A 22,745-nucleotide genomic window follows, 5' to 3' on the forward strand; every position below is an offset into this window, starting at 1 on the left:
CATTTAAAGGGTTAATGGCGGGGTTCGGAGCAAACTTCACCCTTACCCCAGGGTGTCAGCTATAACATGCAGCCGACACCTGGGTATGGTGGCACCAACTCAGCTTCTGAGCCGCTGTCCACTGTTTGTCGTATGGATACGGTAAAACGCGGGAAGCACTAGCTTTCCATGATGTATCCATACGACAAATGTCGGGAAGGGGTTAAAAAATAAATAAAGTAACGTTAAATAAAAAAAATACACCGATATTTTACAATTAACCCCTACAAGCACGAGTAAGTAACTGTACGTCGTCGCGGGAGGTTACTTCCCGAAAGAGGACGTACAGTTACTGAGTTTTTTCTGGTGCACACTGTCGTGTAAACAAGCCCTCAGAGTGACGTCACTCTGACAGTTGGAATACATTACACTACCTAGGTAGTGTAATGTATTCTAGCAGCGATCAGAGCTGCAGGTAAAAAAAAAAAAAGTGTAAAAAGTAAAAAAAAAAAAAAGTTTTATAAAAGTGTAAAAATACAAGTTTTGGTTTTCCTAGAAGTCATTTATTATGGGGAAAAAAATGAAAACGTTAAAAAAAGTACACATATTTGGTATCACCGTGTTTGTAACGACTCAAACTATGAAATTATAATGTTCTTTTTTCCGCACGGTGAACGCCGCAAACAAAATAAACGGAAAACTATGTCAGCATCGCTATTTTTTGGTCACCACCCCTCCCAAGTTATAGAATAAAAAGTGATCAAAAAGTCGCATTTACCCCAAAATAGTACTAATAAAAACTACAACCCGTCCCGCAAAAAACAAGATCACCCACAGTTTTTTTGCCGAAAAAATAAAAAAGTCACGGCTAAGAATAGGGTGTCTCAAAAAATAGATTATTTTATAGAAACTTAATTTTATTGTGCAAACGCTGCAAAATTTTTAAAAAAACTATACACATTTGGTATCGCTGTAATCGTACCGACCGGCAGAATAAAGTAAAATGTAATTTATTGCGCACAGTGAACACTAAGAAATAAAGAATTAAAAGCGCCAAAATCGCTGTTTTTTGGTCACCTTCACTCTAAAAAATATCCTGTGGGGTCAAAATGCTCACTATACCTATAGAAAAATTCTTTGAGGGGTGTAGTTTTCAAAATATGGTCACTTTTGGGGGGTTTCCACTGTTTTGGTCCCTCCGGGGCGTTGCAAACCCGACATGGCACTGAAAACCAATCCAGCAAAATCTGCGCTCCAAAAGGCGCTCCTTCCCTCCTGAGCCCTGCCGTGGGTCCAAACATCAGTTTCTGACCACATATGGGGTATTGCCGTAATCAGGAGAAAATGCTTTACAAATGTTGGCATGCTTTTTCTCCTTTATTCCTTGTAAAATTTACAAAATTCTATGTTTCAACAGAAAAATAATTTGTTTTTCATCTTCACAGACGAATTCCACTAAATTCTGCAAAAAAAACTGTGGGGTCAAAATGCTAACTATACCCCTAGAAAAATGCCTTGAGGGGTGTAGTCTCCAAGATGGGGTCACTTTTGGGGGGTTTCGACTGTTCAGGTACCACAAGACCTCTTCAAACCTGACATGGTGCCTAAAGTATATTCCTAAAAAAAGGAGGCTCCAAAATCCACTAGGTGCTCCTTTGCTTCTGAGACCGGTGTTTCAGTCCATTAGTACACTAGGGCCAAATGTTGGACATTTCGAAAAAATGCAGAATCTGGGCAATAAATATTGAGTTGCATTTCTCTGGTACAATCTTCTGTGTTACAGATATTTTTTTTTTTATTACAAATGAATTTCGGCAAAAAAAATGAAATTTGTAAATTTCACCTCTACTTTGCCTTAATTCCTGTGAAACGCCTAAAGGGTTAAAATACTTTCTGAATGTGGTTTTGAATACGTTGAGGGGTGCAGTTTTCAAAATGGGGTAATTTATGGGGACTTTCTAATATATAAGGCCCTCAAAGCCACTTCAGAACTGAACTGGTCCCTGAAAAAATGGCCTTTTGAAATTTTCTTGAAAATATGAGAAATTGCTGCTAAAGTTCTAAGCCTTGTAACGTCTTAGAAAAATAAAAGGATGTGAAAAAAACGATGCAAACATAAAGTAGACATATGGGGGATGTTAACTAGTAACTATTTTGTGTGGTATTACTATCTGTTTTACAAGCAAATAGATTTAAATTGAGAAAAATGCAAATTTTTGCAAATTTTTGCTAAAATGTGATGTTTTTCACAAATAAATATTGAATTTATTGACCAAATTTTTTCACTAACATAAAGTACAATATGTCACAAGAAAACAATCTCAGAATCGCTTGGATAGGCAAAAGCATTCCGGAGTTATTACCACATAAAGTGACACGTCAGATTTGAAAAAATGGTCTGTGTCCACAAGGCCAATACAGGCTGTGTCCTAAAGGGGTTAAAATAAGTCTCAATACATAAAATATACACATATTCAGGATCGTCACGACCGTAATAACAAATTTATAGCGTAATTTATAATGTTTACACGGTTATAAAATAAAAACTGCTTTCTTTCACTTAATGTGAGGCACGAGGTATTATGAATTCTGAACCTCCATGTGCCTCACACTAATGGTAATTAACCAAATCATTTACCTCACACATTAACCCAATGTTGTCCATTATGACTGAGGAACATGATGGGGTTAATTACTATTAATGTGAGGCATATGAAGGTTCAAAATTCATCCACCACATGCGTCACATCAGAAAATGGAAGAACTTTTTTTTATTACTATAGTTGGCAAAGTATCGTTTTGTTATCGAGCATCGCAATACTACACAAAGTATCGGTATCGAAGTTCAAATTCTGGTATCATGACAACCCTAGTCATACCCCCAAAATATTAGACCAGAACCCTCTAAGATTGCGTAGCACCCTCAACAAATACCTCATGCTGAGGGTATGTTCACACGGCCGTAAACGCCAGAAAAAATGGCAGAAAATCGGAATTAGAACGCCTTCAAACATCTGCCCATTGATTTCAATGGGAAAAACGGCATTCTGTTCCGACGGGCCGTATTTTTACGTGGCCATTTTGAAAAACGGCCGCATAAAATAAGTGCATGTCACTTCTTCAGCCGTTTTTCATAGACTCTATAGAAAGCAGATGCAAAAACTTCCGTAAAAAAACACTGAAAAACGCTGCGGCTTAAAAAAACTTCTGAAAATCAGGAGCGGTTTTCCCTTGAAAACAGCTCTGTATTTTCAGACGTTTTTGAGTTTGCGTGTGAACATACCCTTATTATTTTTGGAGTATGCAGTCTGGCCTTGTGATGTTGGAGGAGAATGGGGCATCAGGACTTTGAACTAAACTCTTAGAAGGTGCTGGGCAGCCCGCCTGATCTAATAGTATGGGCGTGACGAATCGCATGCTAGCCAGCATGGTGCACTACATGTAACCGTGTAACTGGCACCTTATAGAAGAAGCCTTATCTGTGTGCAATTAGAATAGTAAGCAGCCAGCCCCTCATGAATTGTAGGTGTTCATCAGCATTTGTGCAACCTCCTCAAATTACATTGTGGCTTATATTACTATATACAATAGTTTAAAAAACATATTGCAATTTTTCCAGACATTCCTAAATGCATGTTAATTACAAACTATCCCATTACCCAAGCAGAACTATAAGGGTATGTTCACACGGCAGCCTCCGTTACGGCTGAAATTACGGAGCTGTTTTCAGGAGAAAACAGCTCCGTAATTTCAGACGTAATGGCGTGTGCAGGCGCTTTTCGCTGCGTCCATTACGGACGTAATTGGAGCTGTTTTTCCATGGAGTCAAGGGAAAATGGCTCCAATTACGTCTCAAGAAGTGACAGGTACTTCTTTGACGCGGGCGTCTTTTTTACGCGCCGTCTTTTGACAGCGGCACGTAAAAAAAATGACCGTCGGCACAGAACATCGTAAAAACCATTCAAATGAATGGGCAGATGTTTGCCAACGCTTTGGAGCCGTATTTTCGTACGTAATTCGGGGCTAAAACGCCCGAATTACGTCCGTAAATAGGGTGTGTGAACCCAGCCTAAGCAATAACAAAATAGTTAAGGAAAGCCAGTGTAGGTCCATGCATTGTTTACCACAGACAGACTTTTTACCCTAGTTTGACACATCACATATTCGTTTTAACAAACACCATACACAAATAGTGTAAAAATTCTGCAGAAAATTCTCAAATATCTGGTGCAAACTTTTGCTGCGTATTTCACCCATTGTAATGCAATGGGTGAAATCTGGAGCAAGATCCCCATCTAAATGCACAGCAAAATTAGCATGTGACACATATGGATTTCATCACGGGCAGGGCCGCACCGTCCATAAGGCGAGATGAGCATCTCGCCTCAGGCGGCGCCCTGCTGCCTCTCTAAGGGGGCGGTGGCGCCACTGAAAACAACCCCCTCCGGCACTATAAGTGTACCTGCTTCTATAGGACACAAATACAATTACATGATTAAGCGCTGAACGGCGGGACACGTTCCGTGCCCCGCTATTTAGCGCCTTTCACTGCCGTAAGTGGGGCGATGTCATGAAATGACAGAGCAAGGCAGCCTGCCAATCAGCGCCTTTCAACGACGCAACGTTGAAAGGCGCTGTTTGGTAGGGCAGAATGACTTGCCCTGCCACTCAGTGCCACGTCGTTCAGCCCCAGCAGACCTGCATTGCAAGAAGACGGCATGGGAACGGGTTTAGGTAAGTATATAAAATTGTTTTTTTTTGCTAAAAGTGTGAGGGGCTATATGTGCACCACTATCTACAGGGGAGCAGGGCTGTATGTGGGGGGCTATACATGCAGCACTATCTACAGGGGGGCTATAGCTGTAGTACTATCTACAGGGGGTTAGGGCTAAATGTGGGGGGCTATATGTGCAGCACTATCTAAAGGGGGCTATATGTGCAGCACTATTTAAAGGGAGGTAGGACTGTATGTGGGGGCTATATGAGGAGGACTATCTACAACGGGGGCTATATGTGGAGCACTATCTACAGGGGATGGGGGCTGTATGCGGAGCACTATCTACAGGGGGTGGGGGCTGTATGCGGAGCACTATCTACAAGGGGTGGGGGCTATATGCGGAGCACTATCTACAAGGGGTGGGGGCTATATGCGGAGCACTATCTACATGGGGCTATCTACAGTGGCTCTATGGGGGGCAGTATCTACAGGGGGCTCTATTTGGGGCACTGTCTACAGGTGGCACGGTCTACAGGGAGCACTGCTATTATAATCAGGGACACTTATTTTAATTAGAGGTGCATTGTATGGTGATATTATATTTGGGGATGAAGTGTGCGGCACCATTAGAATTGGATCTTCGTTTATAGGTGCAGAAATGTTTGAAAAGTGAAAAGCTGAAGACATCTGAGCGGAAAACTGCTGAAATAGTCCATGACCAGGAGAAGTCATCACAGAGATCTGGACCGGATAGTGAGTCACTTAATGTAAATGTTTATTCTGCCTCTAATCAGTAATGTAGTGACAGTATAATCTGCAGCGAGATGATGGGTGGTATGATTTATATTTTTATTTCATAGGGCTGCTAGTGATGTAGAACAGCCTGGGGGGGGGGGGGAGGGGATTTCTATTTTTCGCCTCGGGCAGCAAAAAAAATCTAGAAATCGGCCCTGATCAAGGATTTTGGTCAGAATTATCAGGCTGATTCCACAGCGTATATATTTGTGGGAACTTTAAAGTGTACTTCTAGTAAATATAAGAACGATTATATCGTTTTTCTAAATTTGATTTATCCTGCTACAATGTACCTGTAAATATAGTTTTAAAAAAAACACGTAACTTACACATATGTTCCAGGACTGGGAGAAGCCCCAGCTTCTTCTAAACATGGAAAGTGATAATTTTTCCTGCAGGATTTGATGTCACAGCCAACAGTTGCTCCTTTTTTTCCACAAAAACTACAATTCTGTAAATAAAAATAATTGTAATATATTACAGAAGTAAACAAATTATGCATTAAACACAAGAAGTTTGACACTATTAATTTGCTCGTCAGTAAAAACAGTATCCAACCTAATTTTGTTGTTTTTTGGACAACTTATTTTCATGGACAGTCGAAATTTTATATGGACAAATTGGGAAACCAAAATGAATAAACGTAATACATGTCTACAGTGGAGAATATGAACACATTAGCAGCATTTATGAATTGAAAAAGGATAAACCCCTTAACGCACCATGACGTAAGTGGACTTCATGGTGCAGGGGTAGAAGTATGGAGCGGGCTCACGAGCTGAGCCTGCTCCATACGCTGCGGGTGTCAGCTGTGTTTTACAGCGGACACCCGGGAGTAACGGCCAGGAACAGCGATCGCACTGTTCCTGCCCGTTTAACCCCTCAAATGCTACAGTCATGGCAGCCCACGGGCCTAATGGAGGCCACCAGGTCTGCCTTCCCTCTGCCTCTGTTAAGTCCGGCCGTTTTTTTTCACAAAAGCAAGTGTGCTGCAGACTGCACTTGTGCTTCCATCAAAAAAACGGAAACCTAGCGAACTGAGGCAAACGGAATGCATCTGAAACAGAAGAATTATCATTGAAATAAATGGTAATTCTAACGGAAGCAATGCTTTCCGTTTGCACTCTCGTTTATCATATCCATTGACGGAAGAGAGCTAAACTGTAGTGTGAAAGGAGCCTTACAAATATTTTTTTCTTTGTAAAAGGAGTAAAACATTAAAAGACCTCTATAAATTTGGTATCGCCGTAATCGTATGGACCAGCAGAATAAAGTTAATTTGTTGTTTTTACCACACAATGAAAGACATAAAAGCAAAACCCAAAAGAAAATGGAGGAATCGTACAATTCCACCCCACGTAAAAAAAAAAACAAAAAAAAAACAACGGTTTCCCAGTACATTATATGGTACTTTAAATGGTGCCAATAGAAACTACAACTCCTCCCGCAGAAAAAAACAAAAACATTCACAACACTCCATTGATGGAAAAATAAAAAAAGTTATGGCTCATAGAAGGCGGGGAGTGAAATACTAAAATGAAAAAAATGGCTTGGACTTTAAGGTGTTAAAAAATTACACTAATCTGCACAAGCTCCTCCAGCTCCAAAAACAAATCACAGACGAATCAATCTTTTTATGCATACCGGAAAATAAAGTCTTCTACTTTTACAGAGGTTCTGAATTTCTGTACAATTGCAATCCTTAGCAGCAGCCATTTATAAGCCTTCCCTCAATGAGGTCAAACATTTTTCACCTTTTCTGACAATTATCTCATCTAAAAAAAATAAGTAAAAACCATGTGCAAGCAAATGAATAACAAGCGCTTGGCCTGAGAATGGCATATAAATACTGTAATTTTGTAGCGATAGCCTACAAAATTCAATCTTACAGACTTTTCAGCACATACTTTTGGCCAGATAATGTATCTCGACACCTGAAAATCATACCTATATGAGCTTGTTGGACATCCCATTCCAAAACCATGGATGTTAATATGTAGTTGGGCTGCCTTTTGTGGGTCTAACAGCCTCCACTGGAAAGGTTATCCACAAACTTTTGGAGTTTACAAAAATTTCTGCCCATTCAGCCCAAAAAAACATTTGTGAGGTCAGGCACTGACAATGGACAAGAAAGTCTAGCTCGCAAATTAACATTTTAAATAGATCTCAAAAAGGTTATCCTTGGATTTTTTTATTTTTTTTCCCCTCCATTTGTACATTGGCATTTCAGTGGGGTGCTGTGTGGAGAAATACTTACCGATCCGTGCAGCACGTAGTTTTCGGGTCCTGCGCCACCCAAGTCATCTGTATTCTGACCTGGTCTAGAATCACTGCTTTTGAGAAAACCGTAACTCAGGCTCTCAATGCATTCCTATGGGAGCCAGAACAAGGCTCTATAGGAATGCATTGAGAACCTTAGTTCCGGTTTTCTCAAAAGCAGAGTGATTCCAGACCAGGTCAGAATACAGATCAGATCACGTGGGCGGAGCTGGACCCAAAAACTACGTGATGCACGGATCGGAAAGTACTTCTGCACACAGCTCCCCACTGAAACACCAATGTACAAATGGAGGGGGAAATAGAAAAACAAAACGTCTTGTGCTTCTTTAAGGTCAGAACTCTTTTCAGGCCACTCAAGTTCCTCCACGCCAAACTTATCAAACCATGTCTTTATAAACCTTGATTTATGCACCGGGGCACAGTCATGCTGGAACAGGTAAGAACCTTACCTAAACTGTTGCCACAAGGATGGAAGGATAGAATTGTTTAAAATGTCTTTTTATGCTGAAGCATGAACATTACCCTTTACTAGAAATAAGGGGCCTAGCTAATACCCTGAAGAACAGCCCCAGACCATTATCCCTCCTCAAACAAATTGTACACTCCAGAAAACACGTTTTTACGGCTTTAATATCCAGTGGTGGTGTGTTTTACCCCACTCCAGCCAGTGCGCTGCATTTTGCATGGTGATCTTAGGCTTGAGTGCAGCTTCCCGACCATGGAAACGCACTTCTTAAATCTCGGGACACACAGTTCTTGTGCGGATGTCACTTGAAGAGGCATTTTGGAACGATGTAGTGATGATGCAACAGGGAATAGGCGTTTTTTTACAAGGCACGCACTTTAGCACTCGGCGGCCTTGCTCTGTGTGTTTGCATGGTCTGCCACTTCATGGATGTGCTGTTGTCGTTCCTAGATGCTTCCACTTTACAATTACAGAACTTACAATTGACAGAGGAATATCTAGTAGATCAGAAATTTCACAAAGTAACTTGTGGCAAAGGTGGCATCCTATGACAGTGCCATGTTTAAAGTCACGGAGCTCTTCATTACGACCCATACTGTGACCAATGCTGGTCTACGGATATTGCATGGCTGTGTGGTTGACTTTATGCACATGTTTGCAAATCGGTTTGGCTAAAACACCTGAACTCAATAATTATGAGGGGTGTCCACAAAAAAAAAAAAAAAAAACTTTATAAAAAAACTTTACTGCACTAAATTTCATTTGCACATAGGTTGCATTACTTTTCAGGATGTCATACTGCAAGTATGCTCTATATATGCAGCAAAGAGGGAAGCTATGAGATATAAGGAGCAGAGCTGACATGGCAGAAGCATACTGCCAGATGGTGCATCAAGATTTCAAGTGGGCATGCTCTTAACCTCTACATTAACAGCCTGGCACCTGCAATATCATCCTGTCAAGCTGAAGAACCATCTGTGTATGCCTGTAGAAGCCATGGAGGTCTCGAAGACAAACAATGCCAAATATTACTGTACAGTTTGTCTGGCTTGTGCATACACAATGTGGAGTTATGGGATACACTTCAGGGATTTCTCCACCCACATCCCAGAATAAGTGTCCCCAAACTATGGGATAGCCACTTGTTCTGTCAAATGAAGTCAATAGGGAATAGCCATGATAAAAACAGACAAATCGGGAATGCTGCTTAAAAAAAATAAATCATAATAATAATAATAATATCTCACATTATATATAGGTCTGCTCTAGTTTTTTTCCCCAAAGATACCCTTATCACTATAGTATGTTATTCAATGCTCAGGTGCGCACATGTCACCATGGTGATTCAGTGGTCCGCATTGTTGGGGTCCTGGAATCTAAACAGGGACATTTTCTCCACGTGATCGTGTGGGTTTCTTTTGGTTACCATGGTTTCCAGTCACTTTACAAAAACAAACCTATAGGATAATTGTCCTATTATGAAATTGGTCCTAGTGTTTATGCATGTGAAATAGGGTGAATGAATCGTGAATTTTGGTGCTGGAAATAAGATAATCAAATTCTGTACATCTTCGATGTGGTGTACATGATCCTGTGTACAACGCGAACATGGTAGCACAGAACCCACAAAATAAACCACATCAAAAGAAAACAGACAATAGAATCATTGGATAATAAAGGCCACAATGTTTATTAAGGGTAACATAAAATCCATAATACTTAAAATATATAAATAACCAGAAATTGAAATCAATAAAAAAAATCCAGCTTTTATACTAAAATACCAAGTCCGCCCAGCATTAGCTGGGTGACAAAATCCCTCTAACAAACATCGTGACGGAAGGGAAATTCGGAAATAAGGGAGGGTGTGTGGGCGACGGTCCAAATGGCTCCAGATGACTGCTTGACCACGAAGAAACTCACTCCTTTATAGTAAAGATTCCTGCCGTTTTGAAATTACAATATCCAATCAGCTGTACCTAGGAGAAAACTGCCAGGAGATAGAATATTCTGGAACCTGCTCATGACAACAGCACAGCTGACCTCGTCCAATCAGCTGTTCACCAGGAAACATCTGCCTGGAGATAGAAACAACTGGAACCTGCTCGTACCAACTTGTACAACTTACATAGGGAACGTCCCATAAGGTAAGTACCATTTCACTACATCTGGAAAGAGGGGAAGGGGGGGGGGGGGGAGAAAATACATCCACAAAACCATACTACATAACAGACTTAAATACAATAAAAACATATTTATTGGGCTCGTGCGACCATGTGTCCCTCAAGCCAATGGCTCGGAGGGGCCCTTGTCATGGTAGCACAGAACCCACAAAATAAATCACATCAAAAGAAAACACAGACAATAGAATCATTGGATAATAAAGGCCACAATGTTTATTAAGGGTAACATAAAATCCATAATACTTAAAGGGAATGTGTTGCTAGCAAAAAATGTATTTATTTTTTTTAGTTAAACAATTAGTGTGTAGGTGATTAAACATTGTTCTAATTTTTTTTATTTTTTTCACGAGTCAGGAAATATTATAAATTAGATTCTAATTTATAATATTTCCCAGTGCTGGTCACTAGATGGAGCAATTCCCAAAATTGCAGCATTGCATGTGGTAAAGCAACCACATTGCTTTATGCTGCAAAATTGGGAAAAAATCCCTCGCTCTAGTGAGCTCTCAGAATCCCCCCTCCTTTATCCTGGCTAGTGCCGGGAGAAACGAGGGGATTGAACGGTCAAACCTCCTACACTGTGTGTCGCCATTTTTTGAGCTAACACACAGTGTAGCAGGTTTACATACAGTAGTAAACACACACTGAAACACGAACATACATAGAAATCACTTACCTGCTCCAGTCGCCGCCGCTCCCTCCGGACCGTCCGCTCCGTCTGCTGCCGCTGCTCCAAGTGCACAAGTCCGGAAGCCGCGACCGGAAGTTGTAATCTTACTGTCCGGCTGCGACTTCCGGTCCACAGGAAAATGGCGCCGGACGGCGCACAGTTCAACTTTGACTGTGTGGGAGCGGCGCATGCGCCGTTCCCACACAGACGGCGTACACCATAGTGGATGGAACGGGCCCCGTTCGCATTCACTATGGGACTGGAGCTGCCGTATTCCATGTCTGTATGTGTCGTTAATCGACACATACAGAAATGGGAAAAAAAAATGGCAGCCCCCATAGGGAAGAAAAAGTGAAAAAATAAAAAAAAGCAAAACACAAACACACAAATAAATATAAAAGTTTTTAATAAAAGACTAAAATCAAACTGATGTTAAAAAAAAATAATTTGTGACACTATTCCTTTAAAATATATAAATAACCATAAATTGAAATCAATAAACCAATAAAAAATCCAGCTTTTATAATAAAATACCAAGTCTGCCCAGCATTAGCTGGGTGACAAAATCCACCAGCCATGACATTACAATGACATGGCCCCCCCAAAACACCGTAGCCATTCCTCAATCAAATTTTGCAAACCCAAATTAAAAATGTCTATACCTAGATCAGAAAGATGTACCAAATCCTGTCTGTACAGACCTTCAGAAAAGTCTTCCAGGTCACAGTGTCTATACGACAAACCACCAAGAACCGGAATATATTTCTGAATAGCTCTATTAATGCTTTTACGGATTTTATTCAAAAACTTGTATTTACTTGAGGACCACAATAACCTCGCAACAATTTCTGAAAAGGAAATAGTAACATCAGGAAATAAACATTTGATCAAAGCCAGATCTCTTCTCATACTCCAGAGCAGATCTAAGGTATTATTCTTTCCTAAATAATTTCCTCCAGCATGTATAATGATCAAGTTAGGATCCGGCCAAACAGAGCGAAGAGTTTTTATCAGTGAAAGAACATTCTTCCATTGTAAACCCCTTACCCCATGCCAAAAAATAGAGAAGCTTAAAGGATCCAAAGACAAATTCTCAGAGTAAGACCTTCTGGCAGCTCTGTTCTGCGCCTAAAATATATAAGAGAGTGGCCAAGGATCCAAATAACCAAAGGTTTTACCTGAAAAATATATAAGTTAAACTACTAAATCAGGTCTGATGTACAGTTTAAATCTGTTAGATTCCCATCTACCAATTTTCTTTATAATTACGTCATCAATACCCAGCCGGGCAGCTTCCGTAGCGGCGACAATACGGAATGAGTGGGAAGAGATCTTTAAATGATCCAATTTTAAACACTTCACACATTTTTTTAAAACAGAATTAAACTGAAACTTAGACAAATTAGAACCATTCTGGTGAACTAGAAAAGAAACACCGGACTTAGGTCTGTACACTAACCACTGTGTAACATTTGACACTGGACATAAAACAGAACCAGGAAAACTGTTGATTCTAACACAACCTTTTCCTAAATGATCAGTCTTTGACTTCTTCAAAAAGATCAACACATGATCTTTATTACAGATAACATCCTGAAACAACAAACCAGAAAACCTATTGTCAGCAACTAATTCACTAATACGCAACGCGGCAAAAAACAATAATACAAACGCCGTCCTAAACAAACAAACCTCAAACTCATTAACACAAACCGACTACAAAACATCATATAAACTTAACAACAAATCCAAAGAGATAGGCCGTCTTTTATCAAGAATCGGCGACGATTTATGATAACCTTTTAACATTTGCTTAACCGGGAAGAGAGAAGAAATAGCTTGACCACCATTTAAATTTCAAGAAAAAAGAGATACCAGCCAGGATCTTTGAAATAGAAGCAAATGAAAGCTTCCTCTGGATCAGATGACATACAAATTGTAATACTACACCTACCTCATTGTGAAAATAACTACAGCCTATAAAATCACAAAAATAAATCAATTCCTTCCAAGCTGTGGAATAATCAGACCAGGTCCTTGAAGCTAAAGAACTCTGAATATTAGCAGAGATTAATCCCAAATTAGATTCCATAAATGAGGAGGGCAAGGAACTCCGCATAGGTCTGCTTCCGGCGCCAGCTTCCTGAATCTCTGCCACTGACAACGAGATAAAGAATCAGCTATATCGTTACGTTTACCTTCTATCTTAATAATTTCACAACCAAATCACATTTAGAAGATAAAGTGTTAATGGCAAACACCACACCCTTGTTATCAGTGTACAATAAAATTCTCCTATCCTTAAAATACTGACCCCATATTACAATCGCTACTACAACAGGAAAAAGCTCCAATAAAACAATATTTTTGGTGACCTTATTGCCGAACCACGCTTCAGGCCAAGAATCAGCCGACCAATGGCCATTAAAAAATGCGCCATAACCCATGCTACCTGCCGCATCCGTAAAAAGAGACATGGAATCAGAATCCACAAAATCAGATTGCCAACAAGTATGATCATTAAATTTCCCTACAAAATCCAACCACAAAGCTAAATCCTCTTTCAGCTGAACGGTTAACCTAATGTGGGCCCTAGGAGACTTAAGGCCTCTAGTAGCAAAGTATAAATGTTTTGAAAAAACTCTCCCCATTGGAATAATTCTAGAAGCAAAATTCAATAAACCTAATAAAGACTGCATATCATGCAATGTACATTTCTTTTTTGCTAGCATACTAACTAAACAACCTTTTAATTTAAACAATTTGACCTCTGGTAAACTAAATTCCATTTTAACGGTATCAATTTTAATGCCTAAAAACTCTAAAGACGTACAAGGTAGAACTGTCTTTTCTTCCGCAAGAGGAACACCAAAAAACGTCATAAACTCAAAAAACTTAGATAATAGAGAACTACAAACGACAGAACTAGATTCACCTATAAATAAAAAGTCATCCAAGTAGTGCAGAACGCCCCCTTCTGCTGCACCACCCAGTGTAAGAAAGAAGAGAACGCCTCAAAATAAAAGCAAGATAACGAAAAACCCATCGGCATACATTTATCATAAAAATAATTGCTCATCAAACTGAAAACCAAGGGAATTAAAATCTGCAGGATTAACTGGTAATAAACGAAAGGCTGGCTTAATATCAGCCTTAGCTAAAAGGGCATTCTGACCAAAACGCCTCAAACGTGAGACTGCCTGGTCAAATGAAGAATAATGCACAGCCGCCTTTGATTTATCAGCTTCATCATTCAGAGAAGATTTCTCTGGGTAAGAAAGGTGATGTATAAGTCTAAATGTATTAGGCTCCTTCTTAGGTACAATACCCAAAGGGGAAAGTCTAAAATCATTAAAAGGAGGTTGCATAAAAGGACCTGCAATCCTGCCGGCTTCAAGCTCCTTAAAGAGGCTCTGTCACCAGATTTTCAAACCCCTATCTCCTATTGCAGCAGATCGGCGCTGCAATGTAGATTACAGTAACGTTTTTTTGTTTTTTTCAAAAACGAGCATTTTTGGCCAAGTTATGACCATTTTTATATTTATACAAATGAGCCTTAAGTACAACTGGGCGTGTTTAAAGTTATGTCCAACTGGGCGTGTATTGTGTTCGTTACATCTGGGCGTTTTTACTTGTTTTACTAGCTGGGCGTTGTGAATAGAAGTGTATGATGCTGACGAATCGGCATCATCCACTTCTCTTCGTTACCACCCAGCTTCTGGCAGTGCACAGACACACAGCGTGTCCTCGCTCATCCGACGCGATGAAGTTCCTGTGGGAGGAAGTGAGTGACGTCACAGCGTGATTCGTAAGCATCATACACTTCTATTCACAACGCCCAGCTTGTAAAACAAGTAAAAACGCCCAGATGTACACACATAATACACGCCCACTTGGACATAACTTTAAACACGCCCAGTTGTACTTAAGAAAGGCTCATTTGCATAAATATAAAAATGCTCATAACTTGGCCAAAAATGCTCGTTTTTGAAAAAAAACAAACGTTACTGTTATCTACATTGCAGCGCCGATCTGCTGCAATAGGAGATAGGGGTTGCAAAATCTGGTGACAGAGCCTCTTTAAATATTTTATCACGAGCAATATCCTTATGTTGCTGAATGGATTTTAAATTCTCCACCCAGCAACAACCAGAACCCTTAAAAACAGGAATGTCAAAACCAAATTTAAAACCCATAAACAGCAGATCAGCTCTCTCCCTGTTTGGGAACATTTCGAGCCACGGCGCCATTCTTGTTAGATTCACTGGCGTCCATGCTTTTTGACAACTGCTCTTTAGTGCTAGGAGTTTGAGATTGATTTGCCCTTCTAAAACAGCGGCACATTGGGTGTAAACACCCACAAAAGGAACATTCATGTTTGTAGCGGCAATTAGTCAGCCATTTACACTGCGCTTCATTATAAGCGAAGCAAACACCTTTCCTATAATTATGCAGAGAGCTAACCTGCTGTTTAGGTACTGACTTCTGAGGTAACATTAAACTCAACCATAAACCGACATCTTTTGTACCCCATTTTAAAGAAGGGTAGACTGCTAACTTCTGACGAAATATTTCGTCATATGTAAACCACGCCATACCGCCAAACTGGCGGTAGGCCTCAAGAGTAATATCAACAGGTTGAAATAAATTACTGCAATTATTATGAGATTTCTCACCTAAAACGGAAGCATATATGCAAAAAGCTTGCAGCCAATGAAAAATTGATTTAGGTGGCGTACGCTTTTTATCTTCCTCTTTCTCTGGTTTACCATCGTGTTTTACCAAAAGCTCTTTCGCTGATGGCAGCAAAGCCAGTAAATCTATAAACTCATTACGCCAAATACGCTCCTTTACAGATGTCTGTAAATGGAAGCCTAATGGCGAAATATCACATGACATCGCTTCCTTAACACAGGTTTCAGCGACTCCAATACCTTTCTCAACAACAGGAGCATTCAGATTTATCACCTGCTGGCTATTTTTCCACACCTCAGGAGGGGAACTAACAGGAGTAGATGACTTACTAATTAAATCTGAAAACAACCTAAAAAATGCAACCATAACATCAGTATTAATAGGTAGGGGTAGGGTGGGACAGAGAAGGGGTAGTTGTATGCTCACCATTCCTCTCCACCTGTCTTGGGATAGGCGCTGATCCCTGCGGCTGCAGCTTTGCCTGCTGGATAACCACCTCCTGCTGGTCGGTGATGCAACGACTCCTGGACGACCCTCTCCATCTGGGAGAATGAGAGGGTGGTGAATAAACCACCCTACTTCTCCGGCTCCTCTTCTGCGGTTGCTGGGCACCCTTAAAGTGCTGGGTTGCGTCTAAGTCCACCGAACCATGCGCTCCTGCCTCAGCTACTGACCCTTCCTTGGAACAGGAGGGGACTCCGGACCAGCCGTCCTCAGACTCCGGCACTCCGCAGGTCCAGCTTACCGCCGACGGCTTGTTATGTGCTTCCAGCGCTGGCGCATAACTTCCGCCGGCCGGCGTCGCCCTTAATGATGACGCTGCCATCGACTTCCTCTTCTTCCCCGGAGAAGATGTCGGCACTTCAAACCTCGTCCAATCAGCTGTTCACCAGGAAACATCTGCCTGGAGATAGAAACAACTGGAACCTGCTCGTACCAACTTGTACAGCTTACATAGGGGACGTCCCATAAGGTAAGTACCATTTCACTACATCTGGAAAAAAGAGGGGAAGGGGGGGGGGGGATACAACCACAAAACCATACTACAAAGCAGCTGTATCTCCAAAAGTAAAAGTCATTTTTAATAAAGACTATTTACAAAGTAGCACTAATCCCACTGACAAATCTATTTATTGCACACAAAAAAAATAATAAAAAAAGCCCTCAAAAGGTTTACATAGCCTTTAAGAAAATACTTGTGTCATTTTATACGAGCATTTTTTCAGCCATAAAAGTTACATTAAAAACCCTGTGGAGAATAATGTCTGAAAAATGCCATAGCTTCAGCACCACTGACCCCCAAAACCGCACCAAAATGTCACAAACCTAAACGGTGTATGTTGACAATTTTTTTATTTTACTGTAGAATTTGAATGAACATCGCAGCATTTTAGCAAAAAAAAAAAGTATGCATAAAAACGGCAATATGCACGTTACTAGCAGTCTGTTTCTCTTGCACAAAGAACGATTGTAGCCATTCGCTGCCCTAACTCTAGTTGCTTTTGGTGCCCGTCACTGCTCAGAGAAGACAGAAGTAGCATAGGGATGAGGTCTGTGTGTGCGCAGTTAGGCTGGATTCACACGAGCACATTACGTCCGTAATGGAAGGAACGTATTTCGGCCGCAAGTCCCGGACCGAACACACTGCAGGGAGCCGGGCTCCTGGCATCATAGTTATGTACAATGCTAGGAGTCCCTGCCTCGCTGCCGGATATCTGTCCCGTACTGTAATCATGTTTTCAGTACGGGACAGCAGTTCCACGGAGAGGCAGGGACTCCTAGCGTCGTACATAACTATGATGCTAGGAGCCCGGCTCCCTGCAGTGTGTTCGGTCCGGGATTAGTGGCCGAAATACGTTCCGTCCATTACGGACGTAATGTGCTCGTGTGAACCCAACCTTATTAGACTCTATTGCTCACCACTGACACATGCTGATCCAAGTCTTTTGGATTAAAGAGTATGTTCACCTTTACATTATTTGTTTATTGCTCTATTTTATTATTCTATATTTTGATACATTTGTAGTTATCATTTATAGCAATTAGTAAATGAGCTTACCAGTTTTTGGCCTCTCTTTATTTCACTACGCACAATTTTAATGTTGAAATCAAATCCTTGTGTCTCCTCTTGTGACGTATTCGATATCACCAAAGGGGAATACAGCTGTAGGGGAAAAAAAATAAAAATACGGGGGATAAAACATTAAAAGCAAAACTGAAAAACAATCTCACATAATCTTCTTGTTTTCTCTAAAGGCCCTGTTCACATCTGCGTCAGGGCATTCTGTGGTTCTCCTTTGTCAAACAAGGGAATGCCGGATGCAACGGTTTCGTTGCAACACTGACATCACCGGCGGCCGAAGGCAAACTATTTACTTTAATGGGTTCCGTCAGGGGGGCGTGGCTAGCGGGCAAGATGGCCGGACGTATGTGAGCTGCTCTCCAGGGGGACCGCTGGATAATCCTGTAATATCCTGACTTGACGGCATGCTTTGGTGATCGGCAGAAGTCGGAACCGAACCACCATACCTCTGACTACCTCCAGCCCAAAACAATAACCTCTGCCTCCGCCGGAAACCGAGACAGCACCGAGGACCGAGAGAGCCACATGTAAATGCGGCCTAACTGCTCTCCCTGACCGCCGACCGCACCGAGACATAGTGCGATTCAGGCCGCACATCCTGAAGAGACCGGCGGGTACCCGGACTACCAGACGCTCCTGGGTAGACGTCGCTATTGACGGAGGTAGGGAAGACTAACCCCCTGCAAACTCCTACCTTAATAGAGGCCCTGAGACCTGCATGATACGGCCAGACCTTCTGAGTGAGGTGCAGAGGCAGTGAGAGAAGCCCAGGCTCCTGCATAGAGCCGAGAGAAAACCCCAGCATACCCCTTAGTCACTAATACTTTACAGTCTGCCAAGGCTGCTACAAGAAAGAAACCACATTGAACAGTCCTGCTCGGCCATTGCTCTCAAAGATCACCCTACATTCTCAGGGACAATAACTCTCAGTCACACGCTTCCCTCTGCAATACAGGGCCCAATCCCTTACCCGGCTACTTTTCTGGACACCTTACTATCACGCATAGAAGACATGCACAAATCTAAAACTTCAGCCCACTATGGATAGGCTGAAAGAATATGCTCATACAGATGCTGTCGCCACTCCACGTGCCACACGCTCCACTCAAGGAAGGGCGAAAGAAGGAGACTTCCAAAGGGATACTACTGAATCTGAAACAGACCCTGAACCCACTTTGCGCCAGGTCTCTACTCAACTATTGGCGGCCATTAATACCTGTAAAACCTCATTGACAGGCAAAATTGATGAAATAAAGATAGATGTCACATTATTACGTCAAGACATGCAAAACCTGAGGGGTCGTATAGGCGACATGGAAGACAGAGTCTCCCGGACGGAAGATAAACTCCGTCCATTGCTATCCACACTTTCCTCAGCCGCTCGTAAGATCGAAACTAACCACTCTAAAATGGATGACCTGGAAAATAGAATGCGACGTAACAATCTACGCATTATTGGTCTCCCTGAAAAAGCCGAGGGACAGGCTCCTGAAACCTTTGCTGAAACATGGCTTAAAGCTACACTAGGAGATACATCCTTCTCATCCTGCTTTATCGTTGAGAGAGCACACAGAGTCCCAGCGAAACCTCCTCCTCCAGGTGAAAGTCCTCGACCATTTTTGGCTAGATTGCTGAATTATAGAGACCGGGATGCGGTTCTCCGACTGGCTCGCCTGAAGGGACCACTGAAACACGACAACTCCATCGTTTCCATCTTTCCTGATTTTTCGGCGGAATTACAGAAGCAACGAGCCACTTTCATAGAGGTGAAGAAGAAATTTTGAGACCGTGGCATTCCCTACTCGATGTCCTATCCAGCTCGTCTCCGAATTGTGGCGGACGGGAAAGTGATCTTTCTGCATACTCCGGGAGAGGCGACCGAATGGCTTCAGATGCATCCACCTCGACCTTGATTTGGACGCTGGGTGATATAATACTTATATGAGGGTATTGTGGAGGGAAATGTCTGATACGTATTTAGTGTTGATGGTTAAGGGAGGTTAAATCTATGAGCAATATATCCACATACTCAGAAGGGAGTTACATAATTTTAATTTACTGTAACATATTCACACCTTTCTGTCCACCAGGGGTCCTACTTGATATACAACAGGTGGGGTGGTACTTAGCTCCTTGGTATTAAAGTTCCAGGCTGCTCTCACCAAGCGTGCTAGTCACATGTCTGACAAACTATAGTCAGGCATTCCCCATTTACTTCATATTTAACCCTAAATGTTACATCTCCATAGGGTCATTTTGTTTCTGTTTTTGTTCTTCAGCGATACCCTGATTTGGTATTATGTTCTAATGTTATTAGCCTATGTCGCAAGTACTTTCCATAATCTCGGTGGCCAGGTCGCTAACTATTATATATGTACTTACTGTTTCCACTGCATGTTATGGCTCAGTCTTTAAGATGTGTATCGTGGAATGTGCGTGGTCTTGGTACTCCCCATAAACGTGCATCTGTATTTTCTCATCTTAAACGTTCCAAACCCCATGTCATTGGTCTGCAGGAGACCCACCTTACCTCTGACAAATCCGAATATTTGAAAAAACCCTGGATTCAATGGTCCTGCCACTCATACCATACCTCCTACTCCAGAGGGGTATCTGTCCTTATTCATAGATCCTTGAGATGGAATCCCATTCAGACCCGCAGAGACCCTGAGGTAAGATTTGTTTTTATATATGCCGAAGTGGATACTAGACCATATGTACTTTTATGTCTTTATAATCCCCCGCAAGCTAATTTATATGTAATCCAGGCAGCTATTACCTTTGCGCATCAATTTCCAACCTCCTTTATACTGTGTATGGGTGATTTAAATCAGGTTATGCACCCACATTTAGACCGATTTGGGGCTTCCATGTCCCCATCCAATCCAGCTCTTACTCCCTTAGGTCGACTGATGGATAGTGTGGGTTGGATAGACCTTTGGAGAACTCACCACCAGGGCGAGAGGGAGTACACCTGCCACTCGACAGGGAGACATACGCTATCTAGGATAGACTACAGTTTCGGATCCCCAAATGTCTCTATTTATGTTTCCCAGATTACACATGACCATAGAGGTGTATCTGATCATAGCCCAATATTGCTCCATTTGACATTTCCAAACAGGGGTTTGCTGACCAACTGGAAATTTCATCCCTTTTGGCTGAAGTTGATTGGTTCGTCTGACCGTATCCCAGATCAGATAGATCAGTTTTTACACATCAATGACTCATCCATATCACACACATTACGATGGGACTCGTTGAAGGCATACCTTAGGGGTTGTTTGAAATTGTCTGTATCATATGTTAAGAAAACTTCAGCACGGGTGGAGAGGGAGTTGGAGGAACAGGTCTCAGAAGCAGAGGCAAAATATGTTACAGATCCCACCGATATCCACAGAGCGGATTGGTTGAGCTTAACTCAATTATATAGAAGGCAGATCCATCTTAAGTCCAAGCGTAAGCTATTTTTCACCAGACAATATTACTTTGAAATGGGGAATCAATCCAGTCAATTACTGGCCCATCTTATCAAGCGGAATAATGATACTAGCGCAGTATTGGGAATTCGAGACTCTGACGGATCAATTATCACTGAAGCTGGGGGTATTACATCTAGATTCAGGACATATTATACCGAATTATACAACTCCTCCACCCCTCACTCTATGGCAGATAATCTAGAATATTTAGGTGGGCTCACGTTCCCTACCCTAACACCTGATCAGCAGTCTATGATGGATGCCCCCTTTACACTAGAAGAACTACAGGAAGCTATCCGTGATATGGCCCTTAATAAATCCCCTGGCCCGGACGGCCTCCCAATTGAAATTTACAGCAAATACATAGACAATATAGCCCCGCTTCTTCTAGATACTCTTAACCAAGCGGCCAACTTACACACTCTACCTCCCACATTTTATGACGCTACCATTAGTGTCCTGTTGAAACCAGGTAAAGAACCTCTTGATTGCAGTTCATATCGACCCATATCATTAGTCAATGTAGACTACAAAATTCTAACAAAATTATTAGCAAAAAGACTGAATGAAGTCATCCTTTCTATCATACACGCAGATCAAACCGGATTTATGCCAGGGAAATCTACCAGTATCAATATTAGAAAGGTACAGACCATAGTACAATTGGGCAGGGCACACGACATGCAATGGGCAGTTGCCTCTCTGGACACCATGAAGGCCTTTGACTCGGTAGAATGGCCGTTTTTATGGGCTTGCTTAGAACGGTTTGGCTTTGGTCCTAAATTTTGTCAATGGATCAGGTTAGTATACCAATCTCCTAAGGCTAACGTGGTGGTAAATAATACTCCTTCTCTCCCATTCTCACTTTTCAGGGGCACCCGACAAGGCTGTCCCTTATCACCCGCCCTATTTGCAATTGCCATAGATGCACTGGCGATTCGGCTCAGAGCCTCCCCAGACCTTACTGGTATACAATGGAAGGGCAGAACTTCTGTAGTAGGCCTTTACGCAGATGACATGGTCCTTTTTTTAGATAACCCAAACTCCTCGTTTCATGTGGCGGCCAGATTATTAGATTAATTTTCGAAGTACTCAGGCCTGAAAGTTAATTGGCAGAAATCGGCCATCTTATATACAGCTAAGGCGGGATTCACACGACCGGGTCGTTCCCGAGCCCGAGTGTCGGCCGGTAAAATCGGCCATTTTGCCCGGCCGGTTTGCATAAAGTTATGCATCCGTGCCGGGCCGGGCAGATCCGGACAGTGACATCAGCGGCAGCTCCTGAAGGGGAATCCCCATGTGTTCGGGGATTCCGCTTCAGGAGTTTCCCCTGATGTCACTGCCCAGATATGGACAGAGACATCAAGCGCTCTGTCCAGGAGCGGAATCCCCGAA

At 41.9% G+C, this 22,745-nt stretch overlaps 1 protein-coding gene across 1 annotated transcript in view; it reads right to left on the reverse strand.

The window, feature by feature from the left end:
• The window catches only part of PHF11 (PHD finger protein 11), a 196,737-nt gene that overhangs the window by 149,721 nt on the left and 24,271 nt on the right, over window positions 1-22,745 (reverse strand). The window contains exons 2-3 of the mRNA XM_075851785.1: window positions 17,845-17,949; window positions 5,821-5,942 (exon numbers count right to left, since the gene is read on the reverse strand). Coding sequence (XP_075707900.1) covers window positions 5,821-5,942; window positions 17,845-17,949 — 227 coding nt within the window. The remainder of the gene's footprint in view (window positions 1-5,820; window positions 5,943-17,844; window positions 17,950-22,745) is intronic.

Source organism: Rhinoderma darwinii, chromosome 2 (assembly GCF_050947455.1).
Source record: "Rhinoderma darwinii isolate aRhiDar2 chromosome 2, aRhiDar2.hap1, whole genome shotgun sequence".
In the NCBI taxonomy this organism is placed as follows: domain Eukaryota; kingdom Metazoa; phylum Chordata; class Amphibia; order Anura; family Rhinodermatidae; genus Rhinoderma; species Rhinoderma darwinii.